The sequence below is a fragment of the Siphateles boraxobius genome, unplaced genomic scaffold (assembly GCF_051911475.1).
Source record: "Siphateles boraxobius isolate OS27281-9 unplaced genomic scaffold, OSU_SipBor_1 22, whole genome shotgun sequence".
Taxonomy (NCBI): Eukaryota; Metazoa; Chordata; class Actinopteri; order Cypriniformes; family Leuciscidae; genus Siphateles; species Siphateles boraxobius.
The window spans coordinates 5,765,523-5,789,817 of NW_027508833.1; the positions used below are offsets into that span (position 1 = coordinate 5,765,523).

General features: G+C 42.5%; 1 protein-coding gene across 3 annotated transcripts in view; it reads left to right on the forward strand.

Moving 5' to 3' along the window:
* kif26ab (kinesin family member 26Ab) overlaps nucleotides 1–10,769 on the forward strand; it is a 116,027-nt gene extending 105,258 nt beyond the window's left edge. For all 3 annotated transcript variants that reach the window (XM_077238507.1, XM_077238508.1, XM_077238509.1), the window contains 7 exons: nucleotides 103–286; nucleotides 1,514–1,673; nucleotides 2,205–2,367; nucleotides 3,062–6,365; nucleotides 6,863–7,053; nucleotides 8,182–8,332; nucleotides 8,465–10,769. In XM_077238507.1, the coding sequence (XP_077094622.1) occupies nucleotides 103–286; nucleotides 1,514–1,673; nucleotides 2,205–2,367; nucleotides 3,062–6,365; nucleotides 6,863–7,053; nucleotides 8,182–8,332; nucleotides 8,465–8,643 (4,332 nt within the window). In that variant the 3' untranslated portion in view covers nucleotides 8,644–10,769. The remainder of the gene's footprint in view (nucleotides 1–102; nucleotides 287–1,513; nucleotides 1,674–2,204; nucleotides 2,368–3,061; nucleotides 6,366–6,862; nucleotides 7,054–8,181; nucleotides 8,333–8,464) is intronic.
* The last annotated feature ends 13,526 nt before the right edge of the window (nucleotides 10,770–24,295 follow it).

The window sequence follows — 24,295 nt, forward strand, 5'->3', positions numbered from 1 at the left end:
GCATGAATGCATTTTCAACAACATCTGGAAGTGGTCGAAATTGGACAGAATAAATCCCACACTTATTCACACATAGACTTCAACATCCTTTTCATCTTCTAGCTCCAGAACCAGAGCGAATTAAGGGCTCCCACTGCAGAGAAGGCCGCCCTGTTTCTTGACGCCGCCATCGCAACACGTAGCACCAACCGGCCAGATGCAGATGAGGAAGACCGGCGCAACTCGCACATGCTGTTCACCTTACACATCTATCAGTACCGCATGGAGAAGAGCGGCAAGGGTGGAAGTAAGTCTTGTATTTGCACTGTGTGAAATGATACTGCTACTTTTGAAGTCTCAGCATGTTCTAAATCGATTATACTCAGTCTAGTCTAATTTCTTCTCCTCCTCCTCATTTACCCAGAACAATGCATCTCAAGCTTATTAATGTAATAGCTGTGATATTACAGGCCAAATCAGAGAGTTACCAGAATCCCTTCAATTTTCCTCTCGCTCCATCATGGTAGGAGGGAAATCAATCATGTCTGCTTTGACCACTTCATTAAACTTTAATGGGAATTTTAACAGAGAGTAATAATTCATGAGCAGCTAAGAGCTCTAATCATAGTAGAGGTACCTGTCACCACGCCATCACAGTGCTAATTTGCATAGGTAAATACAGTGTTGGTCTATATCTTTTAACAGTGGAATTGCCATGGAAGCATCTTTGAATGGCTTGATCAAGTCTTCTGATTTTAAAAGCTGATTTTAAAATTGCAAAGGGCAGTCAAAAACGGCTAGGAATCGAGTGAATAGGTTCCTCCTGCTTTTCACAAACGTAATGATATAGTGTTTCAAGGTCTAACATTTCTCTATAACATCGTTTGTAATAACAGTGTGTTGTCAATTTATCCTTTGTCATTCTGTAATTCTGTGTTGTGTGTTCTTCCATTGTGTATGAACAATGTCTGTTATTCTTACTAGTAGTTATTTGCTATACATAGCTGAGGATATTATCATCGGAACAGTTCCTCATCTGTACAGAACCCAGATGTGCATGCATTTAACCTTTTGTTACTCCAAGTGTATATCAACGGTCTGTTATATTCACAGGGCAAAGAATGAGTAGACAGCACATCACAGACTCACATGTGTATTTATGTCTCATGTTGTGCATAGTATGAATACAGGTGTTTATCTATGCCAGGTTGATCTATCTTTGAATCATAGTGGGCTGCGCAACTTACTCATGAATAAATCACACACAGTCTTGTCAGCCACAGGTCTTCTCTGTGGGTGTTTATTAATATGTCTGTGCATTTGCCACTCCTCACTCTGCCTGAAACTACCCCAACGTGGGAGTGTCATCAGCGTGGTATAACCACACTGGCAGCATCTCAAACTGTCAGTGATATAAGTAATGAGTGGGGTTGACAGTGTATTTTTATCTTCCATTACAAGGATGGCTAAACTGGTATTTTTACCGAATGAGAAATTACCTCTCATTTTCTCTCTCTCTTTTTTTTTCCTCCAGTGTCTGGTGGTAGGAGCAGATTGCATCTGATTGACTTGGGAAGCTGTGAGAAGGTGCTTTGTAAGAGTAGGGACGCAGGAGGAGGTCTGTGTCTGTCTCTCACTGCTTTGGGAAATGTCATACTGGCTTTGGCCAACGGAGCCAAACACGTTCCATACAGGTAAGAAAATTTAAAAAAGATATTAAAATGGGTCCTATTGCTTAAAATGTGTAGATATGGTGCTTGCATCTCGGATCTGTCACGTTTACATACAATATTTAATGCTGAAGCATTTGAGCACATAATCAAAGATGCCAGCAACAAGCTTGAACCAGTGATATTTGTGCTGACAGGTTTATTGTCTGACTGATGCACTGCTGTTTATCTGTATTTTGCTGAGATCATAAATGATGACCTCATAGATCATACATCTCTTTTTGAAATAAAAACTGATATATTTTCAGGATCCCATGTACCTTATTTTTTCGTCTTTCTAAAACCTATGCACATTTGGAAGAATTGCAATATGGACATTTTTGTAGCTTTTTGATTAATATCATGGCAGTAGAGTTTAGCGAACCTTTCGATGGTTCTGCACTTTTAGAGAACATTTAACGGCCAGGCTCCTTCAGTGTTTGAGTAAACAGCTCACTTTCTGCTGACAATCTATCAACTTGTGTTTATGCTGACAATGAAAATGTATTTTTCTAGGGATAGCAAGCTCACAATGTTATTGCGAGATTCACTGGGGAACATCAACTGTAGGACAACCATGATTGCTCACATCTCTGACTCCCCTGCCAATTATGCTGAGTCTCTTACCACCATTCAGCTGGCCTCCCGAATTCATCGTATGAGGAAAAAGAAATCCAAGGTAACTTTTTAGAAGTATAATTCAAGAATTCATGAACTAACTAGAATTCAAGAATACTAGTAATAATAATAATTGTATATTCTACTTAGAAGATTTCAATCCGATTAAAATTTTATATATGCTTTTTACCAAATAAAATCAGCTTTTTAGTTGATAAAAGAAATCCAAGGTAACTTTTTAGAAGTATAATTCAAGAATTCATGAACTAACTAGAATTCAAGAATACTAGTAATAATAATAATTGTATATTCTACTTAGAAGATTTCAATCCGATTAAAATTGTATATATGTTTTTTACCAAATAAAATCAACTTTTTAGAGATAACAACATAGAAATATGTTTAGTGAGTATTAACAGCAACAATGATTAAGATTATAATTGAGTATCATAAGTTTCACTGTTATGGGACATAGAAAAGTCATATGATGTATGTACCTTTAAGTAGTCCTGCAACAGCTAAATGGTAATGAAAACTGTTTACTTTATAATTAAGCAGTCATATTGTCTTGGGATTTGTACTGTATAACTCTTGTATAATTCTGGACAACTATGAGTATACAGTCAATGCATCTGCTGCTTTGACATAACAAAATGTGTTTGTGCATAAGTTTTGACAAGGTTACAACAATACCATTACATCAGAGTTCCAGAGTTATTTTTTTTAAATGTTTTTTTGGTGTTGTCTTTGTCAAGTATGCATCAAGTTCTTCTGGAGGGGAGAGTTCCTGTGATGAGGGAAGGATCCGTCGACCACCACATTTGCGGCCCTTCCATCCCCGGACTGTGGCCCTTGACCCAGATCTACCATCATTCCTCAGTGATCCTGATTATTCTTCAAGCAGCGAGCAATCATGCGACACTGTAATTTATGTTGGCCCTGGTGGTGCTTCCATCTCTGATCGAGAACTTAGTGACAATGAAGGACCCCCTGCGTTTGTTCCTATCATCCCTTCTCTTAACCGTAAGCAACGAGGGAAAGAAGGGCCTGTTGACCATGATCACTTCAAATGTAACACCTTTGCTGAGCTTCAGGAGCGATTAGAATGTATTGATGGTAGTGAGGAACCTACAGCCTTTGTTGGTGAATCTGGAGAAAATTCTGAAAGCCCTAAAATGGACCGTAGTGCAACCAAGTTGAAAGAAGGCTCTAGTTGCATTTTAGTTTCTCCCAAGACTCCTACCAAAGCACTATCATCAACACAGGACAGCATATCCCAAAAGTCAATTTATGTGGCCAATAAACTGCCCAGCAGTCCAAAACACAAATTAGAACATCCCAGATTACAAAGTGCCCAATCAGACAAAGATCTCAGAGACATGTCTGAGAGTGTGTGTAGGACAAGTGCAGATGGTGAAAAGGAGGAAATGGATTCTGGATCCCTATATACTCCAGGAAAACCAATAGTATCCCAAAACTTAGAGCCTGTGGTTAGGGAAAAGGTTTTTTTCAATAAAAGGTTACCCAAGCCTGCTCCCCCACCGCCACAACAAAGAGAATACGGCAGGGTCAGTAGTGAAACTGAAGAAAAGTCTGCAACAAGGATACCACCAATTGGGATGAGCCATCAAAAAAGAGGTGATTCAAATGGGAACTCACCTGTCAAAGTCAATAATCTTAATCCTCGGATTCCTGGGGAAATGAGGTCCAATCTTAGGGAGAGGTGCATGGAGAAGGACATATTAAGGACAACTGTAACCCTCAAACAGCCAGTGGAGCTAAACGGAGAGGATGAGCTTGTATTCACTCTTGTGGAAGAGTTATCAATTGATAGCATTGTGGACAATGGGAGGCCCTCAAGTATTGTGAGTTTCAATAGTGATTGCTCATTACAGGCCCTTGCCTCAGGGTCACGACCAGTAAGCATCATTAGTAGCATCAATGATGAGTTTGATGCCTATACATGCAATGTTGGTACCTCTGAGGCAAACATTAAAATGGTGACTCCATTACAGGATAAAACATTTGCTTCGCTTGGCAGCCGTGGTTCTTCTATCACTTCATGGCTCAGTGAAGTAAGTGTCTGTACTCTAGAGAGTGAAGGTGCCCAATCAGCAGATGTCTTTCTCCCTCAAGGTACTCATACTGGTCTAGACAGCAGTTTCTACCTTGATTCTCTAAGCATGTTCCAAAGCAGCCCTCAAAAGCAACCCAAGAACTCTTTGAATGATAGTGGCTGTAGCTTCTCAGATTTGGACAGCGACAGTGCTATATCAAGCAAACTTTCACTTAGTAACTGCCCATCATCTCCAGAGGCCCCACAACTATCTGCCAAAAATTTGCCAAAGCTTGCAAAGGCAAATACCATTCATTTAGCTGATCCCAAGTCCTTTCAAGACTCTCAAGTTGTCCAGTGTAGTCTTTCCAGGAAATTAAAACCTACCTCATCTATAGCCCATTGTAGCAGTATCAGTGGAATCAGCTCCAGTAGCAACTGGAGACGTGAGCCACCTAGGCAAGACTGCATCCCTGATCCATGGCACCGAGTAGACAGCTCATTGGAGTCTTCTTTAACTTCTAATTCAAGTTCTTCGTCCAGACTGGTAAAAATTGGAATGAGTGGAATTCCTGCAAGAAAAGCAGGCACAAGCAGCAGTGTACCTCGAATGCCGAAAACACTGGGGTCAAACACGTCCCAAAGGGTGGTGGATGGATGTGAAAAAACCATCAACAACAGGAAAATGGAGTCCCCAAGCAGGATGCCACAGCTCAGACGAGGTGCAACAACGCTTGGGATAATTCCAGTCATCCATCCGTCCATTGAGGTCAAGCTTGCGCAAGATATTGTTTCCTCAACAAGCAGTTTGAAGTTCTCCTCTTTAGGAAAAAGTGGAAAAGCAAGCAAGCAAGAGGAGAGTATGTCAAAACCTGGAAATGTATCACCACCTCCACCTCCAGTTCGCAAATCCAGTTTGGACCAAAAGAATCGAATCCTGTTTCCCTCAAGTGCCTTAAAGTCTGCTTATGATGCAGGAAAGTCTTTAGCACCAAGGGCTACAGGTTTAGAGGATGACATTGATATTTGCTCTAGGGGTGATTCAAATAGTTTAAGAACATCTAACTTAAAGGCAGAACATAGTTTGATCAAAGCAACCTCCAGTCTCAAAGCTAGAGGAGCTAGAATTGATACAGGACAGCTTTATGGGAGCCAGATATCACTAGACAGATGTGACAGTTTATCATCTTTGGGGTCTAAACCTGCTCTTAGTCGAGAGAACAGTGGTGCTAGTCTCAATAGCAAGTCAAGCAAGTCTATCAGTAGGTTTGGATCACCTGTTTCCACCTCTTCTCCAATTGCTACCTCTCCTCCTTCTTGTATAAACCCAGTAAGCACTATAAAAAATGGAATTGTCAAAGGCAGCCTTAATGCAAGACCAATACCTGCTAATGCCAACAAAGCTCGTACATTATCTGCAAACAACTCCAAAGCCCTTAGCTCATCCACTAAGTCTCTTGTGGCACCTACAACAAGGAATGCCAACCTTCCACCTTCAGGAAAGACTGCGTTACCTCGAGCAACAGTAGGGTGCAATGGTAAATCCACAAGAGGAACTGTCATGGGTACCAAGCAAGCAATGAGGGCAGCAAACAGTCGTGTTAGTGAGTTGGCATTGGCCAACACTTCTGGGAAACATACAAGGGGCGCAGGTGATTCAGACAGTGGCAATGACAGTGGAGTGAACCTTAACGATGACAAGCATACCCCAATCCCCATTCTTCCATCTCCATATAGTAAGATCACAGCCCCAAGAAGACCTCAGCGATACAGCAGTGGGCATGGAAGTGATAACAGTAGTGTGTTAAGTGGGGAGTTGCCTCCTGCTATGGGACGAACTGCACTTTTCTACCATAGTGGAGGGAGCAGTGGATATGAAAGCATGATCCGTGACAGTGAAGCTACTGGTAGTGCTTCTTCAGCCCATGACTCTATGAGTGAGAGTGGGATGTCCTCCTCTGGTCGCACTAGGATCTCCAAAGCACCCAAGAAGAGGTCAAATGGTGAGTAGCACCTGTTGTTTTCTATGAAGACATCAGTAGATTGATAAGGTTATATTGCTTTTGTACTTTTTATATATGCCTGTCATGAATTGTGCTGTACTGAAGTCCACAGAACTCTTTCTGAGAGCTAATCTGGCTATGAAACAGTGACATTTTATTACAGGTTTATTGTATAAATATGTTCCTCTTTAAGACTCACAATCTGCTCATCACATGCAGTTTAGTAGGTTTGAATCTCCATCCAGCCTGCATCATCATACGCACACAAATAACTATCATATCTTAGTATTCCTCAGTACATTTGAAAAGCTCTGGTATACAATCTGTACTTTATTTCTTTATGTATTTTTTGTAGACAGAGTTTGCTTTATTTTTCTTTACCCATCCATCGTTTTAACTACTCTTTTTTTCTCCTTTACTTTTGCAATGTTTCTGTGTCCCAATTACATTTGAACTTTTCTGTTTTCACATATTTACTTTGTCTCTTCATGGATCAGGCCTCCAGAGGCGGCGCCTCATCCCAGCTCCCTTACCGGACACCTCTTCGCTGGGGAAGTCTGGGACCACGGGCCAGTGGGTGGACCTTCCCCCTATGTCCGGACCATTGAAAGAGCCTTTTGAGATCAAAGTGTATGAAATTGATGACGTGGAGCGGCTTCAGCGTCGAAGACAGGAGAAGACAGATGAGGTTAGAATGGGATTTCTTTTTACTTTTTTTTTTAAACTAAGATCTGGTGAGATCCGTTTAAGTGCATTTATATTTAACTTTACTCTTTATCTCATGGGAATGTAAAATATGTGAGATATGTGTTTACATCTTACAGAGAAAATGTAAATTGATTAATTACTATGTATTATAACTTTGCACAGTGCATAGCAGAGATGTCAGATACCATTTTTTTTCTTGCAAGTAGCTTCCCAAAGATTGCTTTGATCTAGGTTGGATTAGATTGTCTAATCTAAAGAGCAATGTTTTTAGATCAGCAATTTGCTTTATACATCATATTCAAACTCTATACATTGAATGAAGGCTCTTTGCTTCTTATTAAAAGTATAATGATAATGTCGGGGCATAACCCTCTCTATGTACAGTATGCTAGTAGAAGATTGCATCTGAAAAGGAAAGACTTTTTTGGTTACATGTGAAACACTGGAGGGATGAAAAGCAGTTAACTATCTGGAATAAGTTAGTTTGGGGGTAAAACTGCAGGAGAGAAATTCTGTACTAAAATAATCTGTTATCGTTTCTATCATTAAATCAGCAGGGTGAGGTTATCAAATAGATTTATATAGATTATCCTCAATTTGTCTGTCAGTGTTTTTAAGACCAGTTGGTATTTCAATGGAATCATGTGCAGGGGTATTGTAGCATTATTGGATAATAGGGGTGCATGTATGTTGTGTATCTCCACTTAGTATAGATTCGTACATCCTTTTCCTCTTTGTTACAAAAGTCAATTCAGCATGTTGAGAAGGTATATTCAATAATTGACATAAATGTTGCTCGATTGTATAAGTGAACCAGACTGTAACGTGAGAAAGCTTATATTCTTCCATTACAATGCCTGAAAAATAGCACAGTATTATTATAGTAAAAAATCCTATGGTTCTTTTGTGTAGCAAATGTCATGGAAAGGTTAAAGCAATTTAGGGAATCAGCATTGTACATTTTTTTCTTCTTTTAATCAATTCTGACAACACAGTGAAAAGCAGTCTCACTCGATAACCCCAAAATGATTTTACCTCATTATTACAGTCGAAAAAATCTGTGGCATGGAACTATAATTTAACCATCATGTCCAACTTCTGTCCACAGGGCCTGATGTATTTTAACACTAAATTGAAGGTTCTTGAGAAACGACAGCAGCAAATCAGAGATCTCACAGCCAAGCATAAGACTCTGAAAGAAGAGTTGGAGGACACCAAGTCTAGACTAATGATGGATTCCAGCAAGTGGATAGGAGAGTGTAAGTATTATATCTTTACACTAGTTTGGACACATTAACTTGTGACTGCTAGTGCTTCTAGTAGAAAAAGGTGAAAGTTCATGCTAAATACTTCCAGTCCATGAAATAACTGTGTTCTGGTTTGTTTCACAGTTGAGGTGGATCAGGATTTGGATCAGGAGTCGCAGGAGTACTTTGAGGCATTGGAGCAGGCTACGGCTGAACTGGAGTACTGCGTCAACCTATGCAAGTCTCGCGTCATGATGGTGACCTGCTTCGATATTCGAGTAGCATCTGACGTTCAGGAAGGACCGCAAGAAGTTGAGGTTTAAGAACGTGATGTGGTGATTGATGGACAACGAGAAAGAGATGGAGGAAGACAGGACCCTGGATGTCTGAAAGGAAGGATAATGAAATGTAGCAGCCGGTCCAGTGATTCCGAGAAAACTCTTGGATCAAGGGATGACCTTCATAATAAGATGGAAAACTAAATTCTGCATGAAGTAGGAACTTATTATCTTCTGGAGAAGACAAAACTGTTCTGGTTATATGCAGTGCCTAATAACAAACATGGAATAGACTTGCTCAAAACGAAAGCCAACAAGCTTTGATGCGTTTGACGCATTTCCTTACCCAAAGGAAAAAGAAGAATCGTTCTCACTTACCGAAGAGTTATTCAACCACGCCACAAAGTGCCTTTTTCATATGACTGTTTTGTACATTTGTTGTCAATCATTATTTTTTCTACTGGTGCTAGTGCTTTGACCAGCATACTCAAGCCGAACCATATTTTTTTTTATTTTATTGCATTGTATAGTGTATTTATATGAACTTGCGGTGTGTGAAATATAATTTTGGGTGCAAAAGGAGAGTAATAAGCTGAACTTCCATGCTTTGCCTTTGCCTCCTGAACTATCACCTCTGTCAGCATATTGTTATTAAACCTTTTGAGCCTTATGTTGTATTTGTAGTTACTGTCGGAGTGTTTTTCTATCTTTCAAAGGTCTTTTTAAGGAACACAGTATCACTCAGCAATTGACAGTCATATGTGATGCAAGTCAGGTTTCATTTAAGTGTTTATTTTGGTTTCCTTGGCTCCAAACCTTTCAAACTGTACTGATAATGGATGCATATGCACCTTTAACATATTTATTTCCCAGAGGATCCTATAGGTGATTTGAATTGGTACTACGTTTGCTAAGCCACATTGAATGTACATTAAAGCATTTTAATCAACAGCACAAAAATTCACAAGAATTGAAATCTTTAGCATTGTTATTGGTTCTTATCACATAAACACATGCAAGTCAGTTTCATTGTTATGCCTGCAATGGATGCGTGTTCCTAGAGAGGTGCAATCTATTAAAACGCAGATTGGCCTCTTGTTCTTGTTTACTTTAAATAGACACTTTGGCAAAGGGCATCCATCAGTGTAACCTGACATGTCTAGCTCAGCCTTTCTCAGTAAACACACTGTGTCCTGCATTAAAAGAGCTGTGGTTGTGATTAAAGAGGGGTGAGGTGACATTTGTGCGGTACAGGAAGAATCTTTTCCATAACTTTTCAGATAACAGCATCCTAAAAGTAACCATAAAAATATCTGATGAGATCTTAAACACTGTGGCCCGTTCAATGGCATTTTGGATGCTAGTTGATGCATATTGGATGTTAAATTCCCATTTTTTATAGACTAAGGGAACGTTGATGCTGTCATAAAATATTGACTGACAGTCCATGTCTTCAAACATTAATAAAGTCCAGTTCATGATGCATTGCAGTTTTTTTTAAGTACACTGTGGATGTATATCCAAGCCTTAGACCTATGCATCCATGTAATCATGGTGTTGAACAAACAACCTCAGCAACTGCAACAGGAAGCATTTAGCACAAATGACTATTATCTATTATCAATATTTTCAGCGCTCATTGTGCTGTTTAATAACTGCTGTAAAAGACCACCTGCATTTCTCTGATGTCAAAGACACCATTACAGAACTTTGCTGGTAAAAGTGATTCAGTGTTTTGTAGCTGCCAGAATGACTTTCCTGTTTCTTGTCTATCAAAGGCAATGACCTTTAGATCTCATTTGACATTTAAGAAAATCAAAACCTTTTCTTGGATTTATTTACCTTTATAAACACTCTCAGGCCCTTTTTCAATATGCTGCGTGAGATTTGTATTTTTTTCTAGACTTTATTCTTCATCTTTGAATTTTGTATTGATTATGCTGGCATTCACTACATTTTATGAACATGGATTTAAAAGACACCAAACTGAAACTTTTTTTTTTTTAATGAAAGCTGACAATGTATGTTGCGTCATGTTTCATATCAAATCATATTTTCAAAATGTTTTTGTTTGTTTGTTTTGTAAAGAATTTTCTGACCCTCTGTATAAATGTATTATATGGCAGCTTGGGATAACACTGTTTTTCTTGTGAATAAAAATGTCCTTCTTATTTGTCTTTGTCTTTCCATTTCTTTGAAACATTTATATATGTCTGGAATATTTACTTCATCATTAAGATGTTTCTTTTTTAGTGTTTCACAAGTAAAAACTTGATTTCAGTCTCAATTATTAGATTTTCTGAAGAAAATGTTAAAGTTCTGTTATTAATTACACACCCGCCTCATGTCGTTCCAAACCTGTAAGACTTTCGTTCATCTTTGAAACACAAATGAAGATAGTTTTAATGAAATCTGAGCAATTTCTGTCCCTCCATTGACAGCTACCCATCTCCTACTTTGACTCTTCAAAAAGTTCATAAAGAGGTCGTAACAATAAATAGAATTGAGCAGTTTAGTCCAAATTGTCTGAAGAGACACAATCACTTTATATGATGAACAGACTGAAGTTAGGCTTTTATTCACATACAAACATTCATCAAATCATATGAGTATATAAAATATGTAAATATAAAATACTGATATAATACTGAAATATTATTATATGTTTGCAGTCTTGTTATTGAAGTCCATTGCTTAGCTATCAGGTCTGAAATCTCGTCAGTCATTGGACAAAATATTGTGGCACATTGCAAAGCAGCATGACTGTTACACTCACAGACTAAAATTACCAGTGATTTGGTGTCTGAATGTATTTAATTATCATATCAACAATGCATCCCTCACAGCTTCTTTGTAAATAAAGAACACTTGTTTTATGTTCCATGTTTACATCTATATTATTATGAAATGCCTTTCAAATATGGTAAATGTCAAGAACACACCTATGGCTCAACTAAACTAGTATATAATATATCTGCCAGAAGTTGTTTAGTTCTGTTTCTAAGTATTGAGCCTTATTAAATCGCAAATAGTCCGTTGAGTATTAATACACACCAAGCTGAAATCCAATCCAATGCCGAGCTGCTATTAAAAACACACTGGAATTCTAGTTTATAAATCAATCACCCCAGTTTCATTTACCCATCTTGGTAAACACAGCGAGACACAGAACTATATAAAGAATGAGGGACGTGTCAACAATCCACAGGTGTTGGAGATAAATATATAGAAAGTGATGAGCTATGTCTGCAAACCATCACAGCACAGATTCACACAAAAACACATGGACATTGCGTTCAACATGGTCCTGTCACCTCGTCACCTGCTCTGATTTCCACACACGAATATTCTATTTGATTGGGCGTACACACAAACGCACGTCCATGGGAGTGATTACAGTGAAAAACACAGCTCTTGCAATTTATCAACCTAACAATCTAAGATAACAATTTGGTTTTCTTCTACAAAGAGGTTGTGTATGGTTCAGGTATTTTTCAATGCACACTGCCCATGCATCAAGACGCAAGGCCATCATTTAAAATAAAATGCAGGTCTTTAACCAAGCCGCACAGCATGCTAATGCTAGCAGGTTACATTGTACATGTTGACATCTCCCTGGGCCCATGATTCCCTCACCCTTTCTGTCTTCATTCCACTGAAAGCAGCAGTAATGATTTGGCTATTGTGTTGGAACAGCTGGTCACTGTATCGCTAATCAAATCTGTAGCCTTTAGCCTAGTGAGCTCTGAGTGCTTTTTGACAGCAGGAAAGAGCGCCAAATCACTCCAATGACAATGATTAAAATGTACACACAATTTATTCAGGGTCTCTGATGTGTATTTTTGTGTTATTGCTGGTATAATCACCATAACTGGGAGTGACTATAGGGCTATAGTTTTTGGGCATATTACCACAGGATTTGTGTTATACTTTAAAGCTTATGTCTCATCTGTTTAAAATCCATTTAAATGTCATCATGCAGGCCTACATTATTCTTACCTTCATATCATTCCAAACAGGAATACTTAAATTTCTTAAATCAATGCTTAAATCTCTCAAAGCTATAATTTGGTTTCAGATAGTTTTATATTGCAAGTTGAATGAACTTGTTTTGAAAGTGTGTTTTTGTCCTGAATGAATGAAATATTTGTGTTAAAGAGAAAGTTAATTTTGTAACACAGTAATATTTTGTCATCATTAACCTGTATGAGTTTCTTTCTTCTGTTGAACAAAAATATATTTTGAAGAATTTTGGTAACCAGACAGTTGACGGCACCCATTGACTTCCATAGTAGGAAAAATAAATACTATGGAAGTCAGTGGCTGCAAACTGTCTGGTTACCAACATTCTTCAAAATATTTTCTTTTGTGTTCAACAGAAGAAAGAAACACATACAGGTTTGTAACAACTTAAGGGTTAGTAAACGATAAACATTTCACTTTTGGGTGAACTATCCCTTTAAGATTCTTAAAAATTGAGAGTGCATAAATGACCAAATTTAAATTTTGGGGTTAACAATCCATTTAAACTCTATGCGAAACAGAAGTTGCAACCTACTTCATTTCAATATTGTGATGTATTTTCAAGCGAAACTTGAACTGAATGAGTGTGTTTAGCGCTCCTTGCTATCTCTAGTCTAGATCGCAGCAGACTGACGGTTGGAAGGAAGTGGTTAAGGATGTTCTGTCAAACTGATATCTTCAGAGAAGGAACGCCAAGGGGAATACAATTTTCACATTTTGACCAAAGATTACGGAGACAAACAATGTGGATTAATTTAGCAACACTGATTAATTGTTCACCACAAGACTAGTAATGAGAGCTAACAAAGTAAAAAGGGGCATATTTTGATTTCATGGAGACTTAAAATTCACGGGCCGTTTGCACAACACTGTTCCCTTACGAAGGGAACTCAACGATGCGTCCATCGACGCCATGGGAACGCCCCCAGCGTGACTGCGTCTGAAGCATCTATGTCAACTAGTCCAATGGAAAGAATGAGCGTCACGGGCGGGTGACGTCATGACCAGGAATTGATAAAAGCACATCCGGTGCAAACCGGCATTAGCTTCTGTTGCCTCAGCAAGCGATCTGTGTTATACTGTCTCTGTCTATTTATTGTTGTCTGTTGCAATTTATTCGGAAACGTTATGGCGAAACAAGTGTACAAGCAGTGTGTTCCTCCCTGCCCGCGTTATTTAACGGGTGGGGACACACACGAGCTTTGTGTCATTTGTTTGGGAGTGGAGCATGCGGTCAACACTGTGAAATGCTACCGCTCCGCATGCTCCGCTCTCGCCTGTCACTCTTTGATGTAAAGAGTGGGCAGGCTCGCGATCCTCAGGGATCAGGACCCGCGTCTGCCGAGGCGGCGCGGAGAATGCATTCCTGGGGATCGCAAAAGGATCTTTCGGAGGGGTTGGAGACGGGTCCGCGGGCCTTTTCTCCTTCCTTACCCGGAAGATCCAGCGCTCTCCCCCCGGTGTCGGAAGCACGCACTGCGGTTTCTTCCGCCCGGGGAGAGAGCCCTCCATTACTTCAATGCTCTTCCTCCGAGGAGGTCGATGTTATGAGTATGGAGAGTGAAAGCACACACATGGGGGAAAGAGATTCACAATTTATTTCCCCAGCATATGATGAGCTGGTGGATGTTATGTCACGGGCTGTAGAGAAATTAAATATTGAATGGCCATCTGAGAATAAAGGCGCTCGTCCTAAAAGTAAATTAGATGAGCGCTTTTTATCTTCCACGACATTATCTCCACCACGAGGGCTTCCCTTTTTTCCCGATCTTCATAATGAAATATCGAAATCGTGGAATAAACCTTACTCTTCACGACTTTTTAGCCCTCAAGTTAACACTTATTCGAGAATAAGAGGGCTAAAAGAGTATGGTTATGAGGCGATGCCCCAGGCGGAACAGAATTTAGCCAGCTATCTTTCGCCTGGTCCCGCATCGTCCCTGAAAGCCTCGGCTTTGCCCACTAGACCGCTTAAAGCCACCTCGGTTTTAGTGGGCAAAGCTTATACGGCAGCAGGTCAAGCTGGAGCATGTCTGCACACAATGGCAGTGCTTCAGGCTTATCAAGCTGACCTGCTGGGGGATCTGGATAGTAGTGAGGGAATTTCTCATGACGATATTCGAGAACTTCGTCGGGCTACCGATCTTTCTCTCAGGGCTACTAAGGAGACCGCCAGAGCAATTGGGCGGTCTATGGCAGCCTTGGTAGCTACTGAGAGACATTTATGGTTAAATCTGTCAGAGATTAAAGAAAAAGATCGAGCTTTTTTATTAGATGCTCCGCTTGAACCTTCTGGTCTCTTCGGCGACGCAGTCCACGCGGTCGTCGAGAGATTTCAGGAGTCTAAAAAACAAGCTGACGCTTTTAAAAAGTTTATCCCTCGCCGTGTCCAGCCCCCTGGGGCTGCTGGGCGTGAGCAGCCCCAGCCGTCGAGCTCATCATATCGTGTGCATCAGAAAGAGAGTGTTGCATCTCGTGCACCTCCACGTAGAGACTGGAGACAGACGCAACCCTCTCAACCGAAGTCTTCTAAGTCGAAGCCGGATCTGAGGACCGTTCTTCAGGCGAAGAAGACTTCGGTTCAAAAAAAAAAAAGGTCCTGATGTTCACGCATCAGGCCTGTGAGGACAGCCCCGACCGAAGTGGAGCGGTGTACACCTCATTTTACGGTGCCCGTTCCATTTCGGGGTCCTCACGAGACCGTTCTGCCAACCCTGCCACCCTCGGTGCTTCAGGGCGCAGCGGTCTCCAGCGAGTCGCTGATGCTATGCTGCGGCACAGCATCGGTTTCGTGCCCTCTGAGGGGGGCCTTAGAGCGGCCAGTTCAGGTAGTTCCTGCCATTATGTTTCAGGCTCCGGAATTGGCTGTCTCGATAACACCAGAGACCAGCCTCGAGAGGCTGGTTCCCTTAGTAAATTTTCTGGCAGCGTGGAAGCTTCTGCCGAATATTTCTCATTGGGTCCTGCAGATTGTAGAGAAAGGATACAGAATCCAGTTTGGTTCTCGTCCTCCTCGTTACAACGGGGTGCTGCCCACAGTGGTGCATCCCGAGCAGGCTCTGGTAATGGAGCAAGAGGTAAAGGCCCTGTTAGCAAAGGAAGCTATAGAACAGGTGTACTCACCCGACAGAGAGTCGGGTTTTTACAGCCGTTATTTCATTGTTCCAAAAAAGGATGGGGGGTTGCGTCCCATTTTAGATCTTCGTCTGTTGAATCGTTCAGTACAGAAACTCAAGTTCAAGATGCTGACACTCAAACAGATCGCGACTCAAATCAGATCCGAGGACTGGTTTGTCACGATAGATCTGAAGGACGCCTACTTCCATATCTCCATCCTCCCTCAGCACAGGAAGTTCCTAAGGTTTTCTTTCGGGGGCAAAGAATACCAATATCGGGTTCTTCCTTTCGGTCTAGCTTTATCACCCCGCACGTTCACGAAATGCGTGGATGCAGCTCTAGCCCCTCTCAGGCTTCAGGGCATACGTATTCTGAACTACATCGACGACTGGCTGGTTCTGGCGGAATCAGAGCAGTCGGCGGTTCGGCACCGAGGTGTCGTTCTCGCTCATATGCAGATGTTGGGGTTGAGGCTCAACGCCAAGAAGAGTGTTCTTTCTCCAGTACAGAGAACCACTTTCCTTGGTGTGGTATGGGATTCAGTGACGATGCGGGCCACTCTATCGCCCGTTCGTGTAGCTGCTATCCTGACAGCCACCAAAGAGCTAAAGCTAGGCCAGTCACGCACTGTGAAACAGTTCGAGAGACTGTTGGGTCTCTTGGCGGCAGCGTCCAACGTGATTCCTTTTGGCCTGCTGTACATGAGACCTTTACAGTGGTGGCTAAGGACCAGAGGGTTCTCCCCGAGGGGAAACCCACTTCGTATGATCAAGGTCACGCGGCGGTGCCTTCGTGCCTTAATTATATGGAGGAAACATTGGTTCTTAACCCAGGGTCCGGTATTGGGAGCTCTTTGCCATCGTGTTACGATCTCGACAGATGCTTCCCTCACCGGCTGGGGAGCGGTAATGGAAGGCCGCTCGGTTCAGGGTCTGTGGAAGAGTCATCATCTTTCGTGGCACATCAATTGCCTGGAGATGATGGCTGTCTTCAATGCGTTGAGACAGTTTCTCCCAGACCTGAGGGGCCATCATGTGCTTGTACGAACAGACAACACATCAGTGGTCTCTTATCTGAACCGTCAGGGGGGTCTGCGGTCGCGTCCGCTCTGCAAACTGGCGCACCAGATCCTCCTGTGGTCTCTGGGGAAGGTACTCTCCCTGAGGGCAGTGTATATTCCTGGGGACCAGAATGTGGGGGCAGACATCCTGTCGAGGCAGGAGCTGAGGCCAGGGGATTGGAGACTCCACCCCGAGGCGGTGGAGAAAATTTGGGAGTTTTACGGCCAAGCAGAGGTGGATCTGTTTGCGTCTCAGCACACGACGCACTGTCCACTTTGGTTCTCCCTTACTCACCCAGCCCCCCTGGGGCTGGATGCTATGGTGCAGACGTGGCCGAGGCTACGTCTGTACGCATTTCCCCCTGTTGCTCTGCTCCCAGGAGTTCTGGAACGAGTCCGCCAGTACGGAATAAGCCTACTGCTTGTAGCACCACGCTGGCCGAGTCGGATCTGGTTTGCGGACCTGATCCATCTCTTAGACGGTCCTCCCTTGGAGATCCCGATCAGGAGAGACCTTCTGTCTCAGGCCGGGGGCACAATATTTCACCCTCGGCCAGAGATTTGGAACCTGTGGGTTTGGCCTCTGAGGGGGCCCAACTCATAGAGAGTGGTCTCTCAGCTGAGGCTGCTGAGACCATCCTAAGCTCCAGAGCTCCAGCTACTAGGAAACTATATGCGCTGAAATGGAAAGTTTTTTCTGTATGGTGTCACCGACATCAGTGGGATCCGGTTAACTGTTCTGTGAACACAGTACTCGAGTTCTTGCAGGAGCGCTTTACGTCAGGTTTATGTCCTTCCACACTTAAGGTTTACGTGGCGGCCATTGCGGCTTACCACGCCCTGGTTGGGGGTACATCGTTGGGTCGAGACCCCCTGATTACACGTTTCCTTCGTGGCACACTGAGGCTGAGGCCTGCAACTCGCACTAGGGTGCCAGCTTGGGATTTGGCATTAGTACTAGAAGGCCTGTCTAGGGCTCCATTCGAGCCCTTAGATTCGGTTTCAGAGAAATTTCTTACCCTTAAGACTATCTTTCTGCTAGCTATTTCGTCCCTTAAGAGAGTTGGAGACCTTCAGGCCCTTTCGGTTTCCCCCACTTGCCTTGAGTTTGCACCGGGGATGGTCAAGGCATTCTTATATCCAAAACAGGGATACGTCACTAAGGTGCCGACCTTGATTCCGAGGCCTATCGTGCTGCAGGCTTTCTGTCCTCCTCCTTTTACATCTGCGGACCAGGAAAGGCTGAACCTCTTGTGTCCAGTGCGAGCACTGGATACTTATGTTCATCGGACATCTTCTATGAGGAAGTCCGACCAGTTATTTATTTGCTTTGGATCACCTAAGAAGGGTCTTCCTGCTTCTAAACAGACGGTTAGCAAGTGGATAGTCGAGGCTATTTCACTTGCATACGAGTACTCTGACCATCCGTGTCCCTTGGTGGTCAGAGCTCACTCAACGAGGGGTATGGCGGCCTCTAAAGCCTTGTTATTTGGGGTTTCCCTCCAAGACGTTTGTGATGCGGCAGGCTGGTCCTCACCGCTCACATTCGTCAGGTTTTACAGTTTGGACCTGGATGCTGCCCCAGGTTCTCAGGTGCTTAGTGCTTAGTTACAACAGACTGACACTCAGGTACTTGGAATTCTGGCGCTTTGGGTATTCTCGTTCCCATGGCGTCGATGGACGCATCGTTGAGTTCCCTTCGTAAGGGAACGTCTCAGGTTACTATTGTAACCATAGTTCCCTGAGAACAGGGAACGAGACGATGCGTCACCCTGCCATACTTCCTGCATCCCTGTGATCGGCTTGCTTCGGCAATTTTCGAAGCTAATGCCGGTTTGCACCGGATGTGCTTTTATCAATTCCTGGTCATGACGTCACCCGCCCGTGACGCTCATTCTTTCCATTGGACTAGTTGACATAGATGCTTCAGACGCAGTCACGCTGGGGGCGTTCCCATGGCGTCGATGGACGCATCGTCTCGTTCCCTGTTCTCAGGGAACTATGGTTACAATAGTAACCTGAGACGTTTTCCTCCAAAAACTTTGTTTTATGTGTTTTGGTGGTTCATTTACATGACAAAGCGTTTTTGGGGGCCTGAAAATGCAAACTTTTGAAAACGGTACCCTTATCGTCTCTGTGTAAACTACAAAAATGTGAATTTGTGAAACCGGTGACGTCATATGCATGCCTATAAGTGTTCAGTCTATATTTCTTTAAAAAGTGACTTCTCCAACTACTGGCCTGGCATAAATAATACAGCGTTTTTTGGGGTGGAATCTGTGTGAATGGGGATCATTTTGACAACGTTGTCGTCTGTATACGAAAAACGCAAACGAATAACGTTTCATATATTACATCACTGTTGTGTAAACGTCCCCTAAATGTCATAATGAGTTAACTATTTTTTTTATCATGTTATTGTGATATAATGTTAAACTTAGACTATTACATTCAAATGTCAAAACATATAATCTTTGGCTGATTTTAGACCAAATATCTTTAATCTAAAACTAAACATTTCATGTGGTATCATAGACTATCAACTAAATACTATTCATGAAAAGGTATGTGTCAAACTTGAGAGTAGCATTAAAACTTAAATTATGTTATTATTAGCTTAAGTAAAAGTACAGCTATGCAAAATATAGCTAGCATTTGTGTACTGTTGGGAATGGGATTTGATGCAAAAGTCTAAAAGGTGACAGCCACTCATGAAAATAAGAGATATACGGTAGATGCTGAAAAACTGTGCCTACAAACCTCTATAGCACACACACACACACACACGCGCGCGCTGTCATAGACGTTCACATAAAGCTATCCTAGTGTGTATGTGAACAATATTTCCTTGTTTTTTACTGCATTTTCAGCAGGTACTAGATGATAGTACCCTCAAGGTAGTAGAAATCATATTTGTCACATTTATGTCATATTTCCTGTTGAGTTTATATCTATTCATGCTCATGCATTATTAACTTACAGTATGTAGCAAACTTCTCTGGTCCCTGTGTGTGTCTTACCACTTCAAATTCTCAAACCCTTCCAGCTCTTACTAAGGGATCTCAGATTTTAGAAAGGGCCACAGCTCCTGAACTCCACCCATCAGAAAAGGACCCGTTATTACTGAGACATTCTGAATTTGCTGCAGGGAGATGTGCTACACTGCTGAGTCTACAGTTTTAAAGGGCCATTTTGACCCTAATGCTGAAATGAGAACCTTTGGACAGTCCTGCAGGGGATAGAACGTGACGGCAATGCAATGAGGAGTTCAGGGAAAAGTCAGGAGGAACCACTGCAGTCAAAGGCAATTCAAGATATATTCAACTGAGTTTTGAAGTGTGAAATAATTTTTTTAGGAACAATTTTCACTCAGAAATTGCTATTAAATTTCATAAACAATTACAAAGTAATGGCAAGTAACACATTGAATTAAACATGAAAGTATAAAACTGGTTATTTTCCTGTAATTTACTTCAATAATCTTTTTGTTTTTTCTTTGTTTTGAAGCGCTCCATCAGAGTTCCTCTGAAAGCCTCCACCTCCCCCAGCACCACCTGCCTAGATGGGATTTAAGCAGGGCCTAAAATTAACACTCAAGCGCCAAATGTGAGTAAAAATCAAAAAAAGGAGAAAGGGACCTTTCGAGCTCTTTTACTTGCGGGCTCTGTGGAAAGTTTTGTGTGTGGCTGTGTGCACACTTCCAAAGCACATGCCCAGAAAGCCACGTTCTTAGTATTTATTATTTAGTCGCGTTTAGTATTTGCATGCTAAGACAGCGTGCAAATACTAAACTGAGCTTTCTTTCATGTCATCTTGCATTAGAGCAGACAATTCACACAAAATTATGTCAAAAAATAGCGAGGATCCTAGTATAACAAAGTCGGTTATGTCTTAAGTGACAGTAAACAGTTGAGAAAGTAAACGCATGCTTTCAGTGTCAGTATATTAGATCTGTGCATTCGCTCTTAAAGTTACAGCAGCCTAATATTCCTTCATGCTGTCTGTGTTTTTAATGTCAATCAAACAACGAAGGACAAAGAAAAAAATGCTCACTGCTCTTGAAAGAATAACTTTTGTAACTTTAATAAAGCTTAATAAAATAAAGCAAGGATGTTTCATTTATACAGTTGTCAGGTTGTGCGCAGGTAGCTGAAGACGAGGATGCAGGAACTTCAAAGTAGTTGATTTATGTACAAAATTAACTTCAGGAACATACAAGAACAAAATAAACTCCAGGACTTCAGGGTAAACAACCATACATTGACGACGACCAACCAACACTGAGGGAAAACACAAGGCTTAAAAGAACTGGGACTAATGGGATAATTAACTGAACACAGGTGAAGAAACTGAACACAAACGAGGAGCGGAAAAACTAACAGGACTGAACCAAAATCACAAAGACCGGGGGAAAACAAGATCACAAAACTGAACTAAACACACGGAAACGTGACAGTACCTCCCCCCTCCCCGAAGGCACTTCCTCGCGCTGTATAACATCAAAATGGGTGGGAGGGTGGGCGCCCTGGAGGCTGACGAGGGCATGGTGGTACAGGAACAGGAAGCCTCCAGGGCGGAGCTGGTAGCTCGGGGAACCGGGGTGGAACAGGCTGTGGGCGTCGCCAGGGCGGAGCTGTCGGACCCTCGGGCGTCCAGGGCGGAGCTGTCGGACCCTCGGGCGTCCAGGGCGGAGCTGACCCTTCGGGTGGCCATGGCAGTGAGGAACCTTTGGGTGGGCGCCCCCCAGTGGGCTCTGGCGCAGGATCAGTGGGCTCTGGCGCAGGATCAGTGGGCTCTGGCGCAGGATCAGTGGGCTCTGGCGCAGGATCAGTGGGCTCTGGCGCAGGATCAACGGTTACTAGAACAGTAGCAGCCACAAAGACGGACACAAACACAGAAACAAACATTGGCTCCGGAACGGGAACAGCAGACACCGGCTCCGGCTCGGGAACAGCAGACACCGGCTCCGGCTCGGGAACAGCAGACACCGGCTCCGGCTCGGGAACAGCAGACACCGGCTCCGGCTCGGGAACAGCAGACACCGGCTCCGGCTCGGGAACAGCAGACACCGGCTCCGGCTCGGGAACAGCAGACACCGGCTCCGGCTCGGGAACAGCAGACACCTGCTCCGGCTCGGGAACAGCAGACACCGGCTCCGGCTCGGGAACAGCAGACACCGGGTCTGGCACGGGAACAGCAGACACCGGCTCCGGCTCGGGAACAGCAGACACCGGCTCCGGCTCGAAGACTGGCTCTGGGACAGCAGACACGGGCTCCGGCGCTGGCGGACAGGCGATGGTCTTAGGCGCTGACGGGCAGGCGACGGCCTCAGGCGCTGGCGGGCTTGGAACTGGTTGGAGTGGGAGATCTTCAATGACGTAGTTGGATCCACACACCCACAGAGTGTGATCCACGAACTCCAGAAAGGTCATATTTAGGTCCTTTACCAGAATAAACTGGGCTAGCGTGTCCTTCAGACCACCCCAGAAACTCCGTTTCAGTTCCTCTTCATCCTGAGTCATATCATCATACAACTCTAGGTACAGCCCCGCATACTCTTCTAGAGAGTGCTCCTCTTGGAAGAGGATAGGTGTTTCAATGGGGCTCACCTTCTTGTTCTTTTTCCTTCTACTCATCTTCATATTTTGTACTGGTTGGTCGTTCTGTCAGGTTGTGTGCAGGTAGCTGAAGACGAGGATGCAGGAACTTCAAAGTAGTTGATTTATGTACAAAATTAACTTCAGGAACATACAAGAACAAAATAAACTCCAGGACTTCAGGGTAAACACAACCATACATTGACGACGACGACCAACCAACACTGAGGGAAAACACGGGGCTTAAAAGAACTGGGACTAATGGGATAATTAACTGAACACAGGTGAAGAAACTGAACACAAACCAGGAGCGGGAAAACTAACAGGACTGAACCAAAATCACAAAGACAGGGGGAAAACAAGATCACAAAACTGAACTAAACACACTGAAACGTGACAACAGTGAAGTATATTTTTACATTTGAACACAAGCTGTATGATATACAATATATAGTGCACAAGTTTTATGAACCACTTTTATGGTCCTCTTTTTTGAGCAAATTTGAAACAGCTTTGAACCTTTTTTTATTACATGGAAGAAAATAAGACATTTGGATGTAAATGATGCCACAATGTTCATTTTTTAAGGACTGTTTATGTAAGTTATGAAGTGCTTTTACCAGCCGAGAAACATAATTGGTGCTCCCAGTAATATAGAGTGCACAGACCAAGAGCAAGTGATTGTTAGATTTACTTCCTCTTGTCATTTCTAATGAGTAGAGCCTTCAGCACCTTAATGACACAGGGTCTCTCAATCGGTCACTCCCATAAAAACGCACAGTTGATTTGTGAGGGAACTAAACCAATCCCTATATTGCTTAGGATCAAGGAAAACATTACCATGCCCCCTATAATTTATTTTGGTTTACACTTAACATGATAGGTTCATGGTTTAATTTAGCCAGAGCAGTATTTACACCTCCATCCAAAAAGTTCTCTTCCACACCTTGACTTTTTATGCTGCATCGTGTTTCTTGGGTTGAGTATAGATTAAAAAGATTTGTCAGAATAGAGGATCCAAAAGTTCTATTGTTCATATTAGTCACAGAAGACACATTAGAATACACATTAGACATTCACAAAGTTCACATTGTTAAACAGCAAACTATACATAAAGTTATTTTATTTTTGAAAACCGTCCAAAAGATACAAAATTTAAAACAGATAGTTTAGATAGTTCATTTACCAATACTAAATACTAAATACAAAGTCATGAAGAATAGAATTATCCCCCACACCCTTCCAATTTACATCTTAGGATATGTTTCCTTGCCTATCCTTTCCTTTTCCATATGCAGTCCTAGACTGTTTTTTGGCCTTTGATACTGTGGGGTTGTTTGTGCCACCCATTGTCTCTGCGAGTTGGAAAATTAAAAGAGAATTTACGAGTGCCCTCCAGTCGAGGGGTACAGCAGCCGGCCCGGGCATTGTTAGAGGAGCTGCAAGAGTAGGGATTTACAGCTTTGCAATCAGGCAGAGTTCGCGTTCTAAAGCAGGGGCCTGCTCTTTTAAGAAGAGCAATAAACCCAGCCAAATGCTACCACTTACTCTAAGTAATTAAAACAAGCTGGTTCAGAAAGAGACCTTAAACTACCCGAGTGTGTGGGTTAGATTTAATGCTTGCACATGCCTCGTCCTGCCTTGGGTTGCTTCAGGGGTGCTGTAACTATTGACAGACCCTAACTAACACACATATCACTGTCCAGCGGGTCAGTCCTACCCACTGCTTTAAGCTGAGACTTCCCATGGGACTATGCATTTGGTGCTCTCTTGCATGGTGCTTTCTTATACTGGAAAATATGGTTACACTGAAGCTTTTAGTCAAAAAGAGTTCACAGGTGAACATAATTTTGATTGTAATCAAATAAAAATAAAATAAGTAGTTGTACTATTAAATGAA